The following is a 25000-nucleotide window of genomic DNA, read 5'->3' as shown; positions in this document are numbered from 1 at the left end:
ATCACAGAAACCGGATGGGGAGAGTTTGAGATCATTATAAAGATCTTCTTCATCGACCCCAACGAGAGGCCGGTGAGTAACACACACCCAGTGTTGTGTGCTTTCTGTGCTCTTTACACACTGAACCCTTTGTCTTTCAGTCCTTTGTGTTCGGCTCGAGTTCACGTGGTGTCACGGTGCAGCATTAGCATGTGTACGTTGTTGTAGATGTGACTGCAGAACAGTCTCAGCACCGAGGCTGATGTTCCACAACCTTCTCACAACCTTCTCACAACCTTCTGATCACCGGCTCAGAACGCCAGCCACAGAGTCGCCGCGTTCCCCAAGCGACCGTATCGTTATTACGCTCAAAATCTCTGGAGTAACACCGTCCTTTTCCTCATCAGCTGATGAAGGGTTTTAAATTCCAGCGTGTCGTAGCGTGTGAAGATGTTTTCATCGTACTCTAGAGGTGTTACAGTTTCAACACTCTAGTAACATCATCGTAATTATCGACCATTTAAAAGCTCATAAGCTGGTGGTGAAAATGAACATTTATTAAGAAATATTTATTACAAAACCTTTGTACAAAATTCTTTTTGTAAATAACAAACAAGAAGATTTCTTTCATAGAAAGATATTTTTGAGAATGACTTTTCTGTAAAATCTTCTGCAATGTTCCTCATTTATTAATATTTAGTGAAAAAAATTCTTTAAGTTCTCCATGAGAGCCGTCTCTGTTTATCTCAGGTCACGCTGTATCACCTGCTCAAGCTGTTCCAGTCCGACTCCAGCGCCATGCCCAAGAAGACCGTCGTCTCCGAGTTCTACGATGAGATGGTACGACCCCGATTAGGCCCCGCCCCCAGCGAGTCCACGTCTGCGGTGTGATATTTTATTATAGGAGGTAACGTGCGTTTTGTCGTTTTTAGATCTTCCAGGATCCGACGGCGATGATGCAGCAGCTGCTGAACACCACGAGACAGCTCACGCTCGGGGCCTACAAACACGAGACGGAGTGTGAGTGCACCATTTTATCCTCAGGATGTGGTTTGGAACAAGGTCACAGCTGCTGCTGAGCACTCCGTGTGTGTGTGTGTGTGTGTGTGTGTGTTAGTTGCAGAGTTGGAGTTGCGTACCCGGGAGAAACTGGAGGCGGCGAAGAAGAAGACGAGTCTGGAGATCACGGAGCTGAAGGAGAAGCTGAAGGCCTCCAGAGAAAACATCAACTTCCTGAAGGAGGAGATACGCAAGCTGGAGGAGGAGGACCAGCTGAAGGAGCACTAAGGAGAACCTCACACACACACACACACACACACACACCTGTGTGATGCTGTGAGGATCTCTTCACCTCTGTGGATTCCATGAACTTGATGTTTAAAGGTTGATTATTTCTACACTGGACTCGTGAGCTTGTAATGTTTGTGTAAAAGAGAAATGGCAGTGAGAACATCTCGCTCGTTTCTATTCGAGCAAAACCTGAAGGTCGTTCATGTCGTGCTGCAGACCTGCGTATGTTTAAAAAAATACAGTTTTCTCTTCTTCTTTTAATCTCTTTCGCTTTCGATTTTCCCGCTTGAGAGACGCGCCGACGCGGCGTCCTCGCTTTCTCTCACGGCAAATGGAGAACGTTTTGAGTTCATTAATGTGAAATAAAATTCGTCAGTGTGTGTTCCGCTTAGCTAACGGTACACGTGTAGCTAACATCAGTTAAATATATTTATTACGAATGCACTCTGAAAATGGTTAAAACGTTTAATAATACTACAGCGAAGTGTCAGGTCTAAGCTTTTCCATAGAACTTTAATAGTGATGATGATTAGAAAGTGATTTAAAACGTTTTGCTGAAAATGTGGTCCGTTTTTCTGAGGAGCTTTACACAACAGATTTGTAAAAGAGCGATTTCTGAAATGGATTGTTATATTTTACTGTTTAAACCCCGCCTCCTTCAAGAGAACCGCGTGTTATTCATCTCGGGGTTCTGCAGGTCTGCGTTTCTTTTTTCCGTTTGTCTTTAAGGTTTGGATAGAAAAACATAAACCGGCTCTGTATCATTAAAGCATTTTTTTACAGTATGTGTGGATTTAACATAAAAATGATGTTTAAATAATTAAATCTTGTACAGATTCATTTCTTGATAGTTTTTGATACTGTGTAAGACGTATAAAGGGGCGTGGCTACGTATGAAGTCAGTTTATGATGTCACTAAATCATGATCTAGAACGCAATTTATTAGAGGAAACTTTTCCGTTCATTCTTCCATCAGTGTAATTTTCTAAGTGACCACCAGAGGGCAGTGTGATACCACTGAAACACACACAGCGGCAATAAGAGCGAGGTTCTGAAACTTTCTGAGGAACTAAAGTGGAGCAGGTTGTGTTTCCGTTAGCAGAAATGAAGCCACACGGAGCAAATTACAGTTTAATTTGTGAAAATAAAACACATTTTCTCGCTTCCAGTCTTTCTTTCTGTGAAGTAAACGTACTTCACACTTTAATAATCGTTCATTAGCTGAATAATTGTTTTTAAATGTAGGGCAGAAGTCTGACACGCTGTTGGTGAATTTGGGTCTCTGCGCTTCAGCTCAGGAACTACAGTCGGAACCCTGGAGAAAAACACGTAAAGTTCTGAGGTTCCTGAAAAGGTTCCTGTGGTGAAAGCAGATGTCAGCGATGCTACAGTGATGACATCATCCCAATATGGCGGACAGAACTCCTCCCAGTGACGCGATGGTGCGATGGAGCGGAGTTACTGTTTCCACGCCGAAGTCGATTGTTTTCCTGTAACAGCACGTCCCTGAGTGTTTTATTCCTCTTACACCACAGCCGTTTAGTTTTACCCATTTAGAGTTACGTTTAATGATGTAGAACGTCAGTGAAACGAGTTAGTTCCTGTTGTCGCTTACGTTACAGCAGCTATAAACACTCGTTCCCTCACCAGCGTCTCTTTATTCTCTCTCTTCAACTTAATGAGAAAATAATCGCAGCTTGTTCCGCATGTTACTGAGAAACCGCAAAGAAGCGTAAACTCCTCTGTCCTGAAGACGTCGCAAAACTTACAGTCACAGCTTTACCTCTGACTGTTACAAAGCGCTGACACTGGAGACTCCTTCCATACGTTACATAAACGTCTCCTTACTTTAAGAAAACGTCACCTGATCAACGATTACACTCGAGCTGTTACTATAGAAACGATGAGGTATTAGAATGAACGCATTAATAAAAACCTGTGATGTGAATGAAACAGCAGTGTAAATAAATATTTCTCTTTTTTTCATGAAAAACTGAAGCCAAACATTATTAAATATCGTAATAAACATAAAGTCGCGTTCTCTTTACCGCACAGTTCTACAGTTAGACACTAAAACTCTTCTGTTTATGGAGAATTAAAGAAAATAATTATTTACAGAATGCAGAAAAACACTCGTATGATAGTTGTGTAAATATCGGAGCGTTCACTTGTGAATTCATGATTTTGGTGATTATATACTCACCACTAAAGCATCAGGAGAACGCTGTTGCTAGGCAACATGGAAAAATGGACGCAGAGTGTAAGCTAGTTAATGATGGCTAATGATTTAAATCTTTTATAAGACACAGTGAGAGCGGAACCGACACAGAACCATCCGGAACATCAACATTTCCCTCAGGAGTGGAGGTAAATTACAGAGAAAACCCTCCGTATGACTAACACTACACCGTAATTACACTTAGCATCACAGCTAACATAGCTAGCATGGGTTATGTAGTGTACGTGCTGTTAACAAATGATTCTTAGCTAATCGTTAGCTAATGGTTTTACTACAGCGGCAGCCATCTTAGGGCTTTGTCTCAAATGTTACTTAACTACTAGTTAGTGTTCTTACTCTAGTATCGATAACTAGAGGTCATGATGTGTTTAGCTGAGTGTAGAGCGCTAATCTCTTCATGCTAATCGTTAATAATTAGCTTATTAGCTAGCAGTTCTCTTCTCTAATGATGTACTATACACATCTTAAAGTGTACACTAGTGTTTAGGACAAATTAGTAATGAAACTTTTAAAAACAAAACAAATGAAATGAAAAAATTAAGACATTGATCACAGAGAATTTTTATTATGGTGGAATTTGTCTGGGGAAAAAACTAGTTTCTTTCTTTTTTTTCTTAAAGTCTCTCTCTATCACACACACACACACATTTTGGTCTTAGGACCTTCGTGTCTGTCACCTGGCAACCGTCGTGTTGCTTGGATACAACGATCTTCTCCATTTTATCCACAAGATCAAACGAGTTCGGACTGAAAGGAAGTGATGCGTTTGAACAAAGTGCAGAGCGAAACATCAGAAATTCATCAAACATCAAAAACACATCGTCCTTGAGATGATTTTTTCTTTAACTTGCACTTCCCATGTAATTTCCTCTCTTTATTTCCATTTTTATCAATCATCAAAGTTTAAAAAAGGTTTTTTTTTAAATAAATAGGAAAGAAATTGATAGAAACACAAAGAAGAAAAGGTGAATAAAAATGAATTTAAGGAAAACGTATTAAAAATTAAAGTTAAAAAAGTGTAAAGAAAGAAAACTGGGGAAAAATCGGATAGAAATGGAAGTAATGTAAAAAAAATACTGAAAAAGAAAATAAATCAACTCTATAAACATAAATACTAGGAAACAAATTAAAATTGAATGAAATGTAAAGACGTTAAAAAGAGGAAAAAATACAAGTTGAAATGGAAAAAAACTAATTTAAAAATAAAAACTATACAGATTTATAATTGAACTAAAGAAGAATTGGAAAGAACTTGAGAAAACTTAGTGAAATTGTAAGAAACGCAAAATTACTCAGAAATTTAAATGAAAAAAAACATAAAATTCAATTTAAAAATTACTGAGAAATTTATATAAATTAAAAGAAATGAGAAATTACTCGTTGTTTTAAATAAATTAAAGGAAATTGGAAAACAATGAACAGGAAAGACATTAATAAAGAGTAAAGAATTAAATCGTTCTGCTTGTTGTACTGAGTTTCTTCACCTGGAGACGACTGTAAACTATTAATATCATATTTATTATAGTGTATTATATTACCACTCATTAAATCTATAAAACACAGAGAGAGAAATGTAAAGCAGTGTGAGAAACGTGAGTCTGTAATTTCAGTGATAAACGTGTTTAAACTCGTTCTTTATAAAAGAGAGAAACTTTAATGATCGTGAGTTTTCACGTCTGAGACAGATTCACATTTCTGTCAGCGATGATCTGAACTGCTCCTTTACCAGATGCAGCAAGTTAATCTTTAATATTTCTCTGAGATATTGTTATAAACAAATACAATATTATACGATATTAACAATATACTATGATATTATTACAATATATTACAAATACGATATTAACAATATACGATTATTCATTCCAGTTCTTTAATCAATCTCACGGTTGAAATAGAATTTTACTTCTTTTTAAACATTTCAAATTTATCTCAAATTTTTTGCCAAAACAATAAAAATTCATTTTAAAAATGTCTAAAATTAGGAATCATAATCTTTTAAAAATAATATTTACTTTATAATAATTCTATAATGAGAATGTTTCAATAGATCTGAAAACGATATATTTTTTGCAGTGCATTCTGGTCCAGAAAAACACATCTTAAGATTATTATTATTATTATATTATTTTTATTATATTATATTATTATTATTTACGTTTGACTTTTATTTAATTTCCTGCATTTCTCTTTCTTTCTCCTTTATGTTTCTTTCATTTCAATCATATTGTTACTTTATTTTCTTTTTTCTATCGTTTTTCTTTTTTTTATTTGGTTTTCGTTTAAGTTTTTGATTTTGTTACTCTTTTGTTTTTATTTATTCTCTTTCATTCTTGCTATCTTTATTCTTTTTATTGTTACCTTTCTTTCTTTCCTTAATAATATTTATTTGATGATGATGATGATAATAATAATAATAATAATAATAATAATAATAATAATAAAATCTGTACACAGTATTTTTGGGGCCAAGCACCTATCCTGAAGATACTTATCAGGTTTCGTGATGATGTAGGTGCATTGCTGCATCACATCCTGTTTTTTGCATTTGCCAACACGTTACAGGAGAACAGGTTTGAATATCAATATTCCTTTGATAACTTTTGTTCAGACAGGTCTGAAGATGATGTGGTGAAGATCGAACAAAATTTGGAGGAGGAGTAACAAAAATGGCAGTTAGACACAAGCATGTTTTAGCATGTTATTGTAACTTTTGACCAGTAGATGGCGCTGTCATGAACTTTGCTGCATAGCCTCAGGTTATGGTCCTGAAGATGCCGACCAAGCGTTGTGTCAGTGCGCAAAGTCGTTGCTGAGATGCAGCCTCACTTCCTGTTTGGCGGCTTCGCCGTCAGATTCGTTGGACCATTACACACAAACCGTTTGGACCATTCAAAATTCTTTTGATAAATTTAGTGAGGCTTATTCTGAAGATGTTATCTGCCAAATTTGGTGATGATTGGACAAATCTAATTAGGCGGAAATTGACATCATAGGGTGCATTGAACTCGTCTCGAACCAGGGAATCCAGGGAATTTGGTGATGATTGGTCAAAATTTGTAGGAGGAGTAACAAAAAAAAGTTGGTGGAAGATGGTGGAAAATCTCATTAGGAGGAAATTGACGTCATAGTGTGTTTCAGTGGCTTTTAAATTTTGGACACACGGTTCAAAAGTTATGACCATAAATGTACTTCCACATTAGGCTCAAATTTGACCCGATGGTGGCGCTACAGCGTTGGAAGCACGTGGCCCAAATTTGGTCAGAAAGTTCCGTAGACCCTCCGCAATCAGTGTGACACATTTCACCACTTTTTACCAGACGGTTCTATGGGCTGCCACAGACACCCGAGCCAGAGGAAGAAAAAGGAGAAGAAGAAGAAGAAGAAAAGGGAGAATAATAACAGGGTGCCTACACACCTTCAGTGTAAATGAATAAATAAAAATAGTGTTGACCTTCAGTGGTGAGGAACACACACACACACACACACACAGTAATTTATTTAATTTATTTGTGTGTGTGTGTGTGTGTGTGTGTGTGTGTGGTCTTTCTCATCCACATTATATTAGCTTGTCATTCATTCGCAGTTTGTTTGTTTATTTGTTTATTTATTTGTTTGTGTGTGTTTGTGTGCGACAGAGAGAGGAGCCATATGGCGATGCCCTCTCAGATGCTAATGTGCATTACGAATCAGACCTCATTTGCATATTGGCCAAAAACCTGTTACCATGGAAACACTGAAACATATTTCTGTCATGCACACCTGAGCACCTCGATCATACACACACACACACACACACTCATAAGCATACACATACACTATATACAATATACACACAAATGATATTTTTTATCTTAGCAATATTTCTGAGATGAAAGGAAGCTAATACCGTGTTTACAAATAATTTTACCCAGAGGTAGCATATATAGAGAAAAGAGCAGTAGGTCTAAAACAGAACCTTGTGGAACACCAAACTTTACCTTAGCATGAGAAGAGAAGTCACCATTTACGTTTACAAACTGATAACGATCAGTCAAATAAGACCTGAGCCAGGAAAGGGCTGTTCCCTTAATGCCTACTACATTTTCTAGTCTATTGAGGAGAATAGCATGATCAATGGTATCAAAAGCTGCACTAAGGTCAAGCAGCACCAGCAAGGAGACACAACCCTGATCAGAGGCCAGTAGTAAGTCATTTACAACTTTAACCAGCGCTGTCTCTGTGCTATGATGAGGCCTAAATCCTGACTGATACATTTCATGAATGTTATTCCTATGTAAGTATGAGCATAGCTGCTGTGCTACAACCTTTTCAAGGACCTTGGAAATAAAGGGGAGGTTTGATATTGGCCTGTAGTTGGACAGCTGACAGGGGTCAAGGTCAGGTTTTTTAATCAGGGGCTTGATAACTGCTAATTTAAAAGATTTAGGTACATAGCCAATGCTAAGGGAAGAATTGATTATCTTTAAAAGAGGTTTGATTGTTTCAGGAATTATCTGTTTGAGGAAACAAGTAGGTAAAGGATCTAGCATACAGGTTGATGATTTTGATGATGAAATTAGTGAAATTAGTTCAGTCTCTTCAAGGGGACTAAAGCGTTGTAGTTGTTTATCTAATATTATCATATTATCATCTACAGGGTTAGTTATAAAACTGTCTGGTTTTAAATTAATAGTCTGAATTTTTTGCCTGATATTTTCAATTTTACCATTGAAAAAATTCATGAAGTCATCGCTGCTATATAATGATTGTGTGCGTGTTTCTATTGTGGTCTTATTCCTAGTTAATTTTGCTACAGTATTAAATAAGAATCTAGGATTATTTCTGTTATCTTCAATTAGGGTGGAGAGATACATTGATCTAGCAGCACTAAGAGCTTTCTTATAGCTCAATAGGCTCTCCTTCCATGCTATTTGAAATACTACCAAGTTAGTTTGACGCCATTTACGTTCTAGTTTTCGAGTGGTCTGTTTTAAAGTTCGTGTGTGATCGCTATACCAGGGTGCTAGCTTTTTCTCCCTAATTATTTTAAGATATGAATTATTTTAATACATACAAGACACATTTTAAATGAGATGAGGTAATGATCTGAGATAGCTTCAGACTGCAGAAATATGACTATATTTTCTATATTTAATCTGAATGTTGAGTGAATCCTATTACATTCTGATTACAGCAGATGAAAATGGGGAAAAAATGGCAAAGTCTAAACGCCGACACTGGCAACAAACTCGAACGATTCAAAACCAGGGACTACGTCACTCGATACACTGATCCTCACTCGAGCCGAGACACAAATACACACACACGCGCATGCACACAAACAGACTCACACACTCATGCACTCACACAGACTCACACACACTCATGCGCACACACACACACACACACACACACACACATACACACACAGTGGTCAGTGTTTATCCATAATATCCTCTAAACAGTGAAGAACTCACATTAATGTTAATGTTTTCATTGTGTATGTTTCATATGAGTGTGTGTGTGCGCGTGTGTGTGCGTGTGTGTGTGTATGAGTGTGTGAGTGTGTATGTTTGTGTATCTGTGTGTCTGTGTGTGAAACAGTCCGTTTATTCTTGACTTGCCATCTGTTAAGCCGTATTCTCCTGCATTCGTGTTAAATCACACTCGGTTCTCTGCCACGGGTTCTGCTCGAATCAGATGGAGAATCTGTCTCTCTCTCTCACACACACACACACACACGTACACACACACTATTATAATTCATTATTATTATTCTCATTTTAATTTTAATTCTACTTCTAGATTTGGTTCTGTTTGTGATTTGGGTTCTGTTTTAGTTCTAGTTTGGGTTCTAGTTGCAGCGCTGAGTCTGGTATCAGTGTTCTGGGTTCTAGTCGTAATCGCAGCTGCAGTTATGATTGTTGTTGTTCTAGTTCTGATTCTGGTGCATGTTCTGGATCTGTTGAACTCAATTACACTTTAAAAACCTCTTTAAGAAGCAGAACCAACACTCAGCGTCGGGTTCTAGAGCTGTTACACTCTGACGTTCCTCCTCGCCTCATTTCTGAGCACGACGTCTCCAGTGTCCCGGAAAATTCAGAGAATAAACAGAGAACATGAGGAGCTTGTTATCCGATTCACTAATCACACGAGTGTGTGTGTGTGTGTGTGTGTGTGTGTGTGGTTATATTAGAGATCTGACCTTGAAGAGACACACACACACACACACACCCCACTCATCCTAACGAAGCTGTTGGTTTCTTAGCAACCAGCTCCAGTGGGCGTGGATTAGACACACAGCACACTGAGATCTATTTAAATAAAAAATATTATAATATAAATAAACATTATTTTTAAAAAAAATTATAATAGAAATAATAATGATTTTAAAATGTTGTAAAAATATTTAAAAAATGTATTAAAAATGTAAAAGTAAAACTTAATAACTTTTTATTTACAATTATATATAAATTAATCAAATTATAAATAATTTCTGTTGTTAGTATCATTTTAAAATGAAACGATTATAGAATAAAAATATTTTAAAAATCATAATATAAACAATGTAAAAAAAACTACAGTATGGGATAAATATTATTGTTTTGCATTTTTAACATTATTTTTATGCATTTAATTGTATTTTGTTATTTAGTTATTGCATATAATTAGCATTTTATTTATTTATTTTATTTTAATTCACATCATTACCTTTTTTACTTTATATAAATGTTTTATGCCTTTAATTCTATTCTATTTATTTACCTTTTTAATATGAATATGTACATATTGAAGCTTATTTGAATAAATTAAGAAATCACTACAGTAACACACACACACACACACACACACACACACACACACGGAACTGAGGTCTCAGTCTGGGTGTTTCCATGGCGATGTGAGCAAGGGGAGGGGTCGAAGCGCACACACACACACACACACACACACACACATCAAACCCAATCAGACTTTAGAGTTTATATTAATTTCCTGTTCATGTTTATAAATCAGTCATGTATAAAGTGCAGCAGTGCATTCTGGGTAAACTGCAGTCTACAGTGACGTTCAAACAATCGCTTAATATTTTATTTAATTACAAAGTACATAATAAAGTCAATCATTTATTTAATTTTGGAAAATAAATAAAATCACTTCTAATGTATTATTACTTCACTCAGTGTATTTTATTTCCTCATGTGAGTGTCATACTGGTGATTCCACACACCGTTTACAGATTACTGACTGATAAATCAGAGCGTATGGAGGGAACGTGTGTGTGTGTGTGTGCGTGTGTGTGTGTGTGTGCGTGTGTGTGTGTGTGCGCGCGCGTGTGTGTGTGTGTGTGTGTGTGTGCGTGTGTGTGTGTGTGTGTGTGCGTGTGTGTGTGTGTGTGTTGAAATGTCATTCATTAGAAAGTGTGACTCACACTGTTTGGATGATTATGCTACGCTAGCTATTGACCTCTTCCTCATCACACACACACACACACACACACACACACACACACACACACACACGCACGTTAAAGGAAACACTAATAAATAATGTTTAAAATATAGATTATATATTTTATAATTTAAATTTTTAAAATAATTTAAAAGGTTTTTAAATAAAAAAGACAAAGGTAAAGAAAGATATACAAAGAAAATAAAGAGACAAATTTAAAAATGTAAACAAAGAAAATATATTTGTAGATCAGAAACAGAGGGATAAAAGAAATGAAGAAAGGCTTTATGGATTAAAAAAATATAAAATAAAGAAGAGAAAGAGATGGGCGTAAAAGAAAAGAAAGGTGAATGAAAACAAATATATGTAAAAGAAAGGAAAAAACTAAAGTCTAAGAAAGAAAGAAAAAGAAACTGGATTTTAGAAAGTAGTGCAGCTGCAGATCGCAGGTTTATAATTAATGCGCTCGTTCTAATACGTTATTGTTTCTATAGCAACCGCTCATCCACAGGGACTCGTATGAAGGACAAATCCACATGATCTAAGACTAATAAAAAGTGGACTTATAAACGTGTGTCATCATTGATATGGTGATGTTTATGTAACACTGATGGAAGGAGTCTCCAGTGTCAGCGCTTTGTAACAGTCAGAGGTAAAGCTGTAGCTTTAAGCTTCAGGACAGAGGAGTTTGCGCTTCTTTGCGGTTTCTCAGTAACATGCGGAACAAGCTGCGAGGTTTTTTCTGATTAACTTGAAGAGAGAATAAAGAGGCTGGTGAGGGAACGACTGTTTATAGCTGCTATAACGTAAGCAACAGGAACTCACTCGTTTCACAAACATTAAATGTAACTATAAACGGATAAAAAGTATGACCTGTTGTTCTATTAACTTAGAAATTGTAATTGTTGGTAAGTTGCTGTGGTGTAAGAGGAATAAAACACTTGGGGACGTGCTGTTACAGGAAAATAACCAACTTTGGGGTGGTAACAGTAACTCAATATTTTACTGAAACACACACACACACACACTATTTATCCAATACTAAATTATTAATGAAAAAGAAGAGAAAATGATTATACTTATATATATATTTGAGGTTAGAATGTGTGATTTGGCCCGAACTGAATTTATCTTCATTCTGGGTTCCACACTGAGACGGTGAATCCCCGGTTGTCATAGCGACAGAGCTGCGGTGGTGGGGGGCGTTGTCTGTGGCCAAAAACCGCGCTCATCCCTGCTGTTTACGTCTCTGCCACGGCAACAGTTTCCACGGTGACGGTGCGAAGACGGCCCCGATTGTGAGAGAAGAGTGGGAAGCTGAATTTAGTGGCTAAAAACATCATCACACCCTCACACACCAAAATATCTCTCTCTCTCTCTTACACACACACACACACACACACACACTCACACACACACACACACACACACACACGCACACACACACACTCACTCACACACTCAGAGATTTATCACGTATCATTACAGGAACAACTTCAGATTTTATGAAGTGAAATATTTTTACATTTTAGAGAATAAATTCAGAAAATAAAATGTAGTGGTAAAACAGACATGACCATAAAATAGGGTTAATAAATTTATTTTTTTCTGCTGAGATTATTACCTGTTATTATTTATTTTCTTCACAGATTGATGAATGAGAGTTTTATCCAGTTAGAACATAAGAACGTAGAACCAAACAGTAAGATAACAGAATAATTACACTCACTATCAGTTTATTGTCACAACTAACTTTATAATTATTAATACGACAAATTTCTGCAGCTTTATTTTTAATATAGATCTTTAAATACTACAGCTTTACCATTAATACTACAGCTTTACCATTAATACTACAGCTTTATCATTAATACTACAGCTTTACCATTAATACTACAACTTTATCATTAATACTACACCTTTACCATTAATACTACAGCTTTACCATTAATACTACACCTTTACCATTAATACTACAGCTTTATCATTAATACTACAGCTTTATCATTAATACTACACCTTTATCATTAATACTACACCTTTATCATTAATACTACAGCTTTATCATTAATACTACAGCTTTATCATTAATACTACAACTTTATCATTAATACTACACCTTTACCATTAATACTACAGCTTTATCATTAATACTACAGCTTTACCATTAATACTACAACTTTATCATTAATACTACACCTTTACCATTAATACTACAGCTTTACCATTAATACTACACCTTTACCATTAATACTACAGCTTTATCATTAATACTACAGCTTTATCATTAATACTACAGCTTTATCATTAATACTACACCTTTATCATTAATACTACACCTTTACCATTAATACTACAACTTTATCATTAATACTACACCTTTACCATTAATACTACACCTTTACCATTAATACTACACCTTTACCATTAATACTACAGCTTTATCATTAATACTACACCTTTACCATTAATACTACAGCTTTATCATTAATACTACACCTTTATCATTAATACTACAGCTTTATCATTAATACTACAGCTTTACCATTAATACTACACCTTTACCATTAATACTACAACTTTATCATTAATACTACACCTTTACCATTAATACTACAGCTTTACCATTAATACTACACCTTTACCATTAATACTACAGCTTTACCATTAATACTACAGCTGTACCATTAATACTACAGCTTTACCATTAATACTACACCTTCATCATTAATACTACAGCTTTATCATTAATACTACACCTTTACCATTAATACTACAGCTTTATCATTAATACTACAGCTTTACCGTTAATACTACACCTTTATCATTAATACTACAGCTTTATCATTAATACTACACCTTTACCATTAATACTACAGCTTTATCATTAATACTACAGCTTTACCATTAATACTACACCTTTATCATTAATACTACACCTTTACCATTAATACTACAGCTTTATCATTAATACTACACCTTTATCATTAATACTACACCTTTATCATTAATACTACAGCTTTATCATTAATACTACACCTTTACCATTAATACTACACCTTTATCATTAATACTACAGCTTTACCATTAATACTACAGCTGTACCATTAATACTACAGCTTTACCATTAATACTACAGCTTTATCATTAATACTACAGCTTTATCATTAATACTACAGCTTTATCATTAATACTACAGCTTTATCATTAATACTACACCTTTACCATTAATACTACAGCTTTATCATTAATACTACAGCTTTACAATTAATACTACAGCTTTATCATTAATACTACAGCTTTACCATTAATACTACAGCTTTATCATTAATACTACAGCTTTACCATTAATACTACAGCTTTATCATTAATACTACAGCTTTATCATTAATACTACACCTTTATCATTAATACTACAGCTTTATCATTAATACTACAGCTTTACCATTAATACTACACCTTTATCATTAATACTACACCTTTACCATTAATACTACACCTTTACCATTAATACTACAGCTTTACCATTAATACTACAGCTTTATCATTAATACTACAGCTTTATCATTAATACTACAGCTTTACCATTAATACTACACCTTTACCATTAATACTACACCTTTACCATTAATACTACAGCTTTACCATTAATACTACAGCTTTATCATTAATACTACAGCTTTATCATTAATACTACACCTTTACCATTAATACTACAGCTTTACCATTAATACTACACCTTTACCATTAATACTACACCTTTACCATTAATACTACAGCTTTATCATTAATACTACAGCTTTACCATTAATACTACAGCTTTATCATTAATACTACACCTTTACCATTAATACTACAGCTTTACCATTAATACTACACCTTTACCATTAATACTACAGCTTTACCATTAATACTACACCTTTATCATTAATACTACAGCTTTACCATTAATACTACAGCTTTATCATTAATACTACAGCTTTACCATTAATACTACACCTTTACCATTAATACTACCGCTTTACCATTAATACTACCGCTTTATCATTAATACTACAGCTTTATCATTAATACTACACCTTTATCATTAATACTACAGCTTTACCATTAATACTACACCTTTACCATTAATACTACAGCTTTATCATTATACTACACCTTTACCATTAATACTACAGCTTTACCGTTAATACTACACCTTTATCATTAATACTACAGCTTTATCATTAATACTACACCTTTACCATTAATACTACAGCTTTACCATTAATACTACACCTTTATCATTAATACTACACCTTTACCATTAATACTACAGCTTTACCATTAATACTACACCTTTATCATTAATACTACAGCTTAACCATTAATACTACAGCTTTATCATTAATACTACACCTTTACCATTAATACTACACCTTTACCATTAATACTACACCTTTACCATTAATACTACAGCTTTACCGTTAATACTACACCTTTATCATTAATACTACAGCTTTATCATTAATACTACACCTTTACCATTAATACTACAGCTTTACCATTAATACTACAGCTTTACCATTAATACTACAGCTTTATCATTAATACTACAGCTTTACCATTAATACTACAACTTTATCATTAATACTACACCTTTACCATTAATACTACAGCTTTACCATTAATACTACACCTTTACCATTAATACTACAGCTTTATCATTAATACTACACCTTTATCATTAATACTACAGCTTTATCATTAATACTACAGCTTTACCGTTAATACTACACCTTTATCGTTAATACTACACCTTTATCGTTAATACTACACCTTTACCATTAATTCTACACCTTTACCATTAATACTACAGCTTTATCATTAATACTACACCTTTATCATTAATACTACAGCTTTACCATTAATACTACACCTTTACCGTTAATACTACACCTTTATCATTAATACTACACCTTTATCATTAATACTACACCTTTACCATTAATACTACAGCTTTATCATTAATACTACAGCTTTACCGTTAATACTACACCTTTACCATTAATACTACAGCTTTACCGTTAATACTACACCTTTATCGTTAATACTACAGCTTTATCATTAATACTACACCTTTACCATTAATACTACAGCTTTACCATTAATACTACAGCTTTACCGTTAATACTACAGCTTAACCATTAATACTACAGCTTAACCGTTAATACTACACCTTTATCATTAATACTACACCTTTATCATTAATACTACACCTTTACCATTAATACTACACCTTTACCATTAATACTACAGCTTTACCATTAATACTACCGCTTTATCATTAATACTACAGCTTTATCATTAATACTACAGCTTTATCATTAATACTACAGCTTTATCATTAATACTACACCTTTACCATTAATACTACACCTTTACCATTAATACTACAGCTTTATCATTAATACTACAGCTTTACCATTAATACTACAGCTTTATCATTAATACTACAGCTTTATCATTAATACTACACCTTTACCATTAATACTACACCTTTACCATTAATACTACCGCTTTATCATTAATACTACCGCTTTATCATTAATACTACAGCTTTATCATTAATACTACACCTTTACCATTAATACTACACCTTTACCATTAATACTACACCTTTACCATTAATACTACAGCTTTACCATTAATACTACAGCTTTATCATTAATACTACAGCTTTACCGTTAATACTACAGCTTTACCATTAATACTACAGCTTTATCATTAATACTACACCTTTACCATTAATACTACAGCTTTATCATTAATACTACAGCTTTACCATTAATACTACACCTTTATCGTTAATACTACAGCTTTATCGTTAATACTACACCTTTACCATTAATACTACACCTTTACCATTAATACTACAGCTTTACCATTAATACTACAGCTTTACCATTAATACTACACCTTTATCATTAATACTACACCTTTACCATTAATACTACACCTTTATCATTAATACTACACCTTTATCATTAATACTACACCTTTACCATTAATACTACAGCTTTATCATTAATACTACACCTTTATCATTAATACTACAGCTTTACCATTAATACTACAGCTTTATCATTAATACTACAGCTTTACCATTAATACTACACCTTCATCATTAATACTACACCTTTACCATTAATACTACACCTTTACCATTAATACTACAGCTTTACCATTAATACTACAGCTTTATCATTAATACTACACCTTCATCATTAATACTACACCTTCATCATTAATACTACAGCTTTACCATTAATACTACAGCTTTATCATTAATACTACAGCTTTATCATTAATACTACACCTTTACCATTAATACTACAGCTTTATCATTAATACTACACCTTTATCATTAATACTACAGCTTTACCATTAATACTACAGCTTTATCATTAATACTACAGCTTTACCATTAATACTACACCTTCATCATTAATACTACACCTTTACCATTAATACTACACCTTTACCATTAATACTACATCTTTATCATTAATACTACAGCTTTATCATTAATACTACACCTTCATCATTAATACTACACCTTCATCATTAATACTACAGCTTTACCATTAATACTACACCTTTACCATTAATACTACAGCTTTATCATTAATACTACACCTTTACCATTAATACTACAGCTTTATCATTAATACTACACCTTTATCATTAATACTACACCTTTACCATTAATACTACAGCTTTATCATTAATACTACACCTTTACCATTAATACTACAGCTTTACCATTAATACTACACCTTTATCATTAATACTACAGCTTTATCATTAATACTACACCTTTACCATTAATACTACACCTTTACCATTAATACTACAGCTTTACCATTAATACTACACCTTTATCATTAATACTACAGCTTTACCATTAATACTACACCTTTATCATTAATACTACAGCTTTACCATTAATACTACAGCTTTACCATTAATACTACACCTTTACCATTAATACTACAGCTTTATCATTAATACTACAGCTTTATCATTAATACTACAGCTTTACCATTAATACTACACCTTCATCATTAATACTACACCTTTACCATTAATACTACAGCTTTACCATTAATACTACACCTTTATCATTAATACTACACCTTTACCATTAATACTACAGCTTTACCATTAATACTACAGCTTTACCATTAATACTACACCTTCATCATTAATACTACACCTTCATCATTAATACTACAGCTTTACCATTAATACTACAGCTTTACCATTAATACTACACCTTTACCATTAATACTACAGCTTTACCATTAATACTACAGCTTTATCGTTAATACTACAGCTTTATCATTAATACTACAGCTTTACCATTAATACTACACCTTTATCATTAATACTACAGCTTTACCATTAATACTACAGCTTTACCATTAATACTACAGCTTTATCATTATACTACACCTTTACCATTAATACTACACCTTTACCATTAATACTACACCTTTACCATTAATACTACACCTTTACCATTAATACTACACCTTTATCATTAATACTACGGCTTTATCATTAATACTGCGGCTTTATCATTAATTCTACAGCTTTTCCATTAATACTACAGCCTTATCATTAATACTACAGCTTTATCATTAATACTGCAGCTTTATCATTAATACTACAGCTTTATCATTAATACTACAGCTTTACCATTAATACTACAGCTTTATCATTAATACTACACCTTTATCATTAATACTACACCTTTATCATTAATACTACAGCTTTATCATTAATACTACAGCTTTACCATTAATACTACAGCTTTATCATTAATACTACAGCTTTATCATTAATACTACAGCTTTACCATTAATACTACACCTTTACCATTAATACTACAGCTTTACCATTAATACTGCAGATTTATCATTAATACTACACCTTTATCTGTAATACTACAGCTTTATCATTATACTACAGCTTTATCATTAATACTACACCTTCATCATTAATACTACACCTTTATCATTAATACTACACCTTTATCATTAATACTACAGGCTTTATCATTAATACTACAGCTTTATCATTAATACTACACCTTTACCATTAATACTACAGCTTTATCATTAATACTACAGCTTTACCATTAATACTACACCTTTACCATTAATACTACACCTTTACCATTAATACTACACCTTTACCATTAATACTACAGCTTTATCATTAATACTACACCTTTACCATTAATACTACACCTTTATCATTAATACTACACCTTTATCATTAATACTACAGCCTTACCATTAATACTACAGCTTTATCATTAATACTACAGCTTTATCATTAATACTACAGCTTTACCATTAATACTACACCTTTACCATTAATACTACAGCTTTATCATTAATACTACACCTTTACCATTAATACTACAGCTTTATCATTAATACTACACCTTTATCATTAATACTACAGCCTTACCATTAATACTACAGTTTTCATCATTAATACTACACCTTTATCTGTAATACTACATCTTTATCATTAATACTACAGCCTTATCATTAATACTACACCTTTACCATTAATACTACAGCTTTATCATTAATACTACACCTTTACCATTAATACTACAGCTTTATCATTAATACTACAGCTTTATCATTAATACTACAGCTTTACCATTAATACTACACCTTTACCATTAATACTACACCTTTACCATTAATACTACACCTTTATCATTAATACTACACCTTTACCATTAATACTACAGCTTTATCATTAATACTACAGCTTTATCATTAATACTACAGCTTTACCATTAATACTACAGCTTTATCATTAATACTACACCTTTATCATTAATACTACATTTCAATTCAATTCAATTTTATTTGTATAGAGCTTTTAACAATGGACATTGTCACAAAGCAGCTTTACAGAAATAAATGGATTCACAAAAAATATATTGTAAATATGTGAATTTATCTCTAATGAGTGAGCCAGAGGTGATGATGGTGAGGAAAAACTCCCTGAGATGATATAAGGAACAAACCTTGAGTGGAACCAGGCTCAAAGGGAACCCATCCTCATCTGGGTGCAACGGATAGTGCAATTATAAATCATTCCCTTCTATTATTGTGTACTATATGGACAAATAGTGCAATTGTGCAACCAATAAATTCATCACAGTTTTTGCAAGAAGTCCGGCTGGTTAAAATCTATCCACTGTCCACTGATGGAGTCCTGAGTACGAAGCTGCTCGTGGCAACTGCAGCCCCAAAGCCACTACAGCAATCGCAGTCCCAAGCCATTACAGTACAGTACAGTGCAGCTCCCCATATGTGATCCCCAAGCCATCTCCACAGCCCCCAGGTGGCACCATTACCAGCAATCCAAATGGTTCATCAGGCCATCCATATGGGGCCCCAGCAGCAGCGAGCGAATCAACCGATGAGAACTCCAACCAGAAGTAGGGCATCAGGATGGGTCAGGCAGCGAGGAGGAGCAGAAGGGGTCAGGATCACTGGCATCTCAGAAGTAGCATGTGTAGCTCGACAGAGAGTGAGGGAGAGAGAGAGATGGAGAGAAAGGAAAAGATTGTTAGGTGAGCTTTTGTCCTCTAATGGTTAAGCACGATGCACTTTGCATGCAGAGTGCAAGCAGGGACTCTGGCAAGACTAGCTATGACAGCATAACTGGAGAGCCAGAAGCTAACACAGACATGAGGGAGTCCTGGGACATAAAGCTGCAGCCTCTCCACCGTCGACAAACCTGAGTGAAGGCGTGAGAGTGGGGGGGCGACAGCATCCAAACATCCCAGTTCACCACAACACTCTATGCCTGTGAAACCCTCCAGACCTGCCCCTGTACCTAAGAAAACTATTCACTAAAGGCTTGACTAAACAAATATGTTTTCAGCCGAGACTTAAACACTGAGACTGTGTCTGAGCCCCAAACACTAAGTGGAAGGCTGTTCCATAACTGTGGGGCTTTGTAAGAGAAAGCTCTACCCCCAGCTGAGGCACACACTATTCGAGGTACCAACAAATAGCCTGCACCTTTTGATCTGAGTAGGTGTAGCTGATCATAAAAGACCAAAAGTTCGCTCAGGTACTGTGGCGCGAGACCATTTAGTGCTTTATAGGTCAATAGTAGTATTTTATAATCAATACGAAATTTGATTGGGAGCCAGTGCAGTGTGGATAAGATAGGGGTGATGTGGTCATATCTTCTGGTTCTAGTAAGGATTCTCGCTGCTGCATTCTGGACTAACTGGAGCTTGTTTATGCATCTACTGGAACATCCAGACAGTAAGGCATTACAATAATCCAACCTAGAGGTAACAAAAGCATGAACTAATTTTTCTGCATTGTGTAGTGACAATATATTTCTTATCTTAGCAATATTTCTGAGATGAAAGAAAGCAATCCTAGTGATATTATCTACATAGTTTCAAAAGAAAGACTAGAGTCGATAATCACACCAAGGTCTTTTACTGCTGCACATGATGAAACAGAAAGACCATCCAGAGTTATTATGTAATCAGAAAGCTTACTTCTAGCTGCATGTGGTCCTAGTACAAGTACTTCTGTCTTGTCAGAATTAAGTAAGAGAAAGTTAATAAGCATCTAGTGTCTAATGTCCTTTACACATTCCTCAACTTTATTAAGCTGGAGTCTGTCATCTGGCTTTGCTGAAACATACAACTGTGTGTCATCAGCGTAACAGTGGAAGCTAATACCATGTTTACGAATAATTTTACCCAGAGGTAGCATATATAGAGAAAAGAGCAGTGGGCCTAAAACAGAGCCTTGCGGGACACCAAACTTTACCTTAGCATGAGAAGAGAAGTCACCATTTACGTTTACAAACTGATAACGATCAGTCAGATAAGACCTGAGCCAGGAAAGAGCATGGAGAGTTCGTCATCATTAAATACTAACACTTTTATCATTCATACTACAAAATATTGATTACTTATTAATACTATAAATTTTAGCATTAATACTATCATTATCATCATTACTGTTACTATATTTTCTTTAGTAACACTCCAAACTTTACCTTGTGTGCATAACTTTATTTCAGATATATAACCTCAGAGATTACACCCCATATCATTACTAAAAACCTGTAGCATGTTTACGATATATTTATTTATTTACTGTCATGAATATTATTCATTTTGTTTACTAATTAAACAATACACAAAATAAAGAACCTGTGAGAATTGCATTAATTTATAGTTTTAATTTACATTTGTGTCAGCATGCACTACAAAATGTCAACAATACATACTGAAAAATCTAAAACATTAACAAAACACGCATCTCACATACTACACACACATTACACACGTACCTTTACACAACAACGACACACAACCTTGTTAACACAAGACTGAAAAATACAAATTAGAGTGTCGAAAAGCTTTTTTTTTTTGGTAACCAACATTTAAAACCCCTGGATTCTGAAAGCAGCACATTGTATAATCATATAATCATATAACACACATAGTTGTGTAGGTGGTGGAAGGAAAAAACACACACACACACACACACACACACACACACGCACACACACACACACACACACACACAACAGCTTTAATCTCTACATGGCTAAAGCTCCTAATTAGAGTGTCGATGCCTGCGGGCACTGTGCGTGTGTGTGTGCGTGTGTGTGTGTGTGCGCGTGTGTGTGTGTGTGTGTGTGTGTGTGTGTGTAATCACAGTGTGGTTTTGGTTTGTATTATTATTGCACATCACGTCAGACTTCTTTTGTACTCAGAACTTTTACAGTTCATCACCACACACACACACACACTCACACATATACACACTCACACGCACACACATATACACTCACACACACACACAAACTCACACATATACACACACACACACACACACACACAAACACACACACACTCACACACACACACACATACACTAAAGATAACCAGCATATATTTCAGATCTCAGGTCACATTTATTAACATTTAATGTTTCTACTCTGTAACACACTAACACTCCAATTTACACACACGGCGTATACACACACCTACTCTGGGTGGGGGGCATTTACGTGGGGGTATTATTGGTGGCAGTGGGGTAGTTATGTGTTATATGGTAATGTGTTCCTTTGTACAGATGCAGTATTTAAACTTTAAGGGGCAATTTAGGGGGAATTTGTGGGTCAGCAAGGGAGCAGGGGCATATGAGGGGAGGGGGGAGGCATTTGGGGTGACAACAGGGGTAGTTAGGTGGGGCAGAAATGCAGCAGGGGCATTTGAAGAGTCATTGGGGAAAGGGAACATGAAACTTAAAGTACTTTTGGGAGGGAGCAGATAAACAACAGGGGCTTTAGGGAACAGCGGGGGCTTATGGGCTTTTGGGGTGGAGACAGAAACAGGGGTATTATGGGGCAGTTATGTGTTTATGTTCCTCTGCACACATACAGTGTTTAACCGTGAAGCTGCTTCAGGAGGTGATGCTAATCCTTACTGTCCAATCACAGAGCTGTGCTAATCCTTACTGTCCAATCACAGAGCTGTGCTAATCCTTACTGTCCAATCACAGAGCTGTGCTAATCCTTACCGTCCAATCACAGAGCTGTGCTAATCTGTACTGTCCAATCACAGAGCTGTGCTAATCCATACTGTCCAATCACAGAGCTGTGCTAATCCTTACTGTCCAATTACAGAGCTGTGCTAATCCATATTGTCCAATCACAGAGCTGTGCTAATCCTTACTGTCCAATCACAGAGCTGTGCTAATCCATATTGTCCAATCACAGAGATGTGCTAATCCTTACTGTCCAATCACAGAGCTGTGCTAAACCGTATTGTCCAATCACAGAGCTGTGCTAATCCGTACTGTCCAATCACAGAGATGTGCTAATCCATACTGTCCAATCACAGAGATGTGCTAATCCATACTGTCCAATCACAGAGATGTGCTAATCCATACTGTCCAATCACAGAGATGTGCTAATCCATACTGTCCAATCACAGAGCTGTGCTAATCCATACTGTCCAATCACAGACATGTGCTAATCCTTACTGTCCAATCACAGAGATGTGCTAATCCATACTGTCCAATCACAGAGCTGTGCTAATCCGTACTGTCCAATCACAGAGCTGTGCTAATCCGTACTGTCCAATCACAGAGCTGTGCTAATCCGTACTGTCCAATCACAGAGATGTGCTAATCCGTACTGTCCAATCACAGAGATGTGCTAATCCTTATGTCCAATCACAGACATGTGCTAATCCATACTGTCCAATCACAGACATGTGCTAATCCGTAATGCTGTCCAATCACAGACATGTGCTAATCCTTACTGTCCAATCACAGACATGTGCTAATCCATACTGTCCAATCACAGACATGTGCTAATCCTTACTGTCCAATCACAGAGATGTGCTAATCCATACTGTCCAATCACAGAGCTGTGCTAATCCGTACTGTCCAATCACAGAGCTGTGCTAATCCATACTGTCCAATCACAGAGATGTGCTAATCCATACTGTCCAATCACAGAGATGTGCTAATCCGTAATGTCCAATCAGAGACGTGTCCTAATCCATACTGTCCAAGCAGAGATATGCTAATTCATACTGTCCAATCCAGTCACTGTCCAGTCACAGAGATGTGCTAATACGTACTGTCCAATCAGAGATGTGCTAATCCAGTCACTGTCCAGTCACAGATATGTGCTAATACATACTGTCCAATCACAGAGATGTGGTAATCCATACTGTCCAATCAAAAATATATACTAATCCTTACTGTCCAATCACAGAGATGTGGTAATCCATACTGTCCAATTAAAAATATATGCTAATCCAGAATGTCCAGTCAGAAATATGCAAATCCAGACTGTCCAATCACAGTCATGTTCCATATCAACACACAATTCCGGACTGTCCAATCCAGCATCCAATCACAGAGTTGTTCTGGTCCAGATTGTCCAATCAGAGGATTGTACTATTCCCAGAGGTTTTTTCTA

At 35.2% G+C, this 25000-nt stretch overlaps 2 protein-coding genes across 3 annotated transcripts in view; one reads left to right on the top strand and one right to left on the bottom strand.

Annotated features, from left to right (window-relative positions):
• Positions 1 to 2433, top strand: part of yeats4 (YEATS domain containing 4) — an 8352-nt gene extending 5919 nt beyond the window's left edge. For both annotated transcript variants that reach the window (XM_053241899.1, XM_053241898.1), the window contains 4 exons: positions 1 to 72; positions 730 to 819; positions 912 to 999; positions 1097 to 2433. The exon at positions 1 to 72 is cut by the window's left edge and continues 23 nt beyond it. In XM_053241899.1, coding sequence (XP_053097874.1) covers positions 1 to 72; positions 730 to 819; positions 912 to 999; positions 1097 to 1266 — 420 coding nt within the window. In that variant the 3' untranslated portion in view covers positions 1267 to 2433. The remainder of the gene's footprint in view (positions 73 to 729; positions 820 to 911; positions 1000 to 1096) is intronic.
• A 20521-nt stretch (positions 2434 to 22954) lies between these two features.
• The window catches only part of kcnc2 (potassium voltage-gated channel, Shaw-related subfamily, member 2), a 34946-nt gene continuing 32900 nt past the window's right edge, over positions 22955 to 25000 (bottom strand). The window contains exon 4 of the mRNA XM_026927892.3: positions 22955 to 25000. This exon is cut by the window's right edge and continues 210 nt beyond it. The gene's annotated coding sequence lies outside the window, so the exon portion shown is untranslated.

The sequence above is a fragment of the Pangasianodon hypophthalmus genome, chromosome 18 (genome assembly GCF_027358585.1).
Source record: "Pangasianodon hypophthalmus isolate fPanHyp1 chromosome 18, fPanHyp1.pri, whole genome shotgun sequence".
NCBI classification, from domain to species: Eukaryota; Metazoa; Chordata; class Actinopteri; order Siluriformes; family Pangasiidae; genus Pangasianodon; species Pangasianodon hypophthalmus.
The sequence above is the reverse complement of the archived record's forward strand: the minus strand, read 5'-3'. Positions and strand labels throughout refer to the sequence as shown.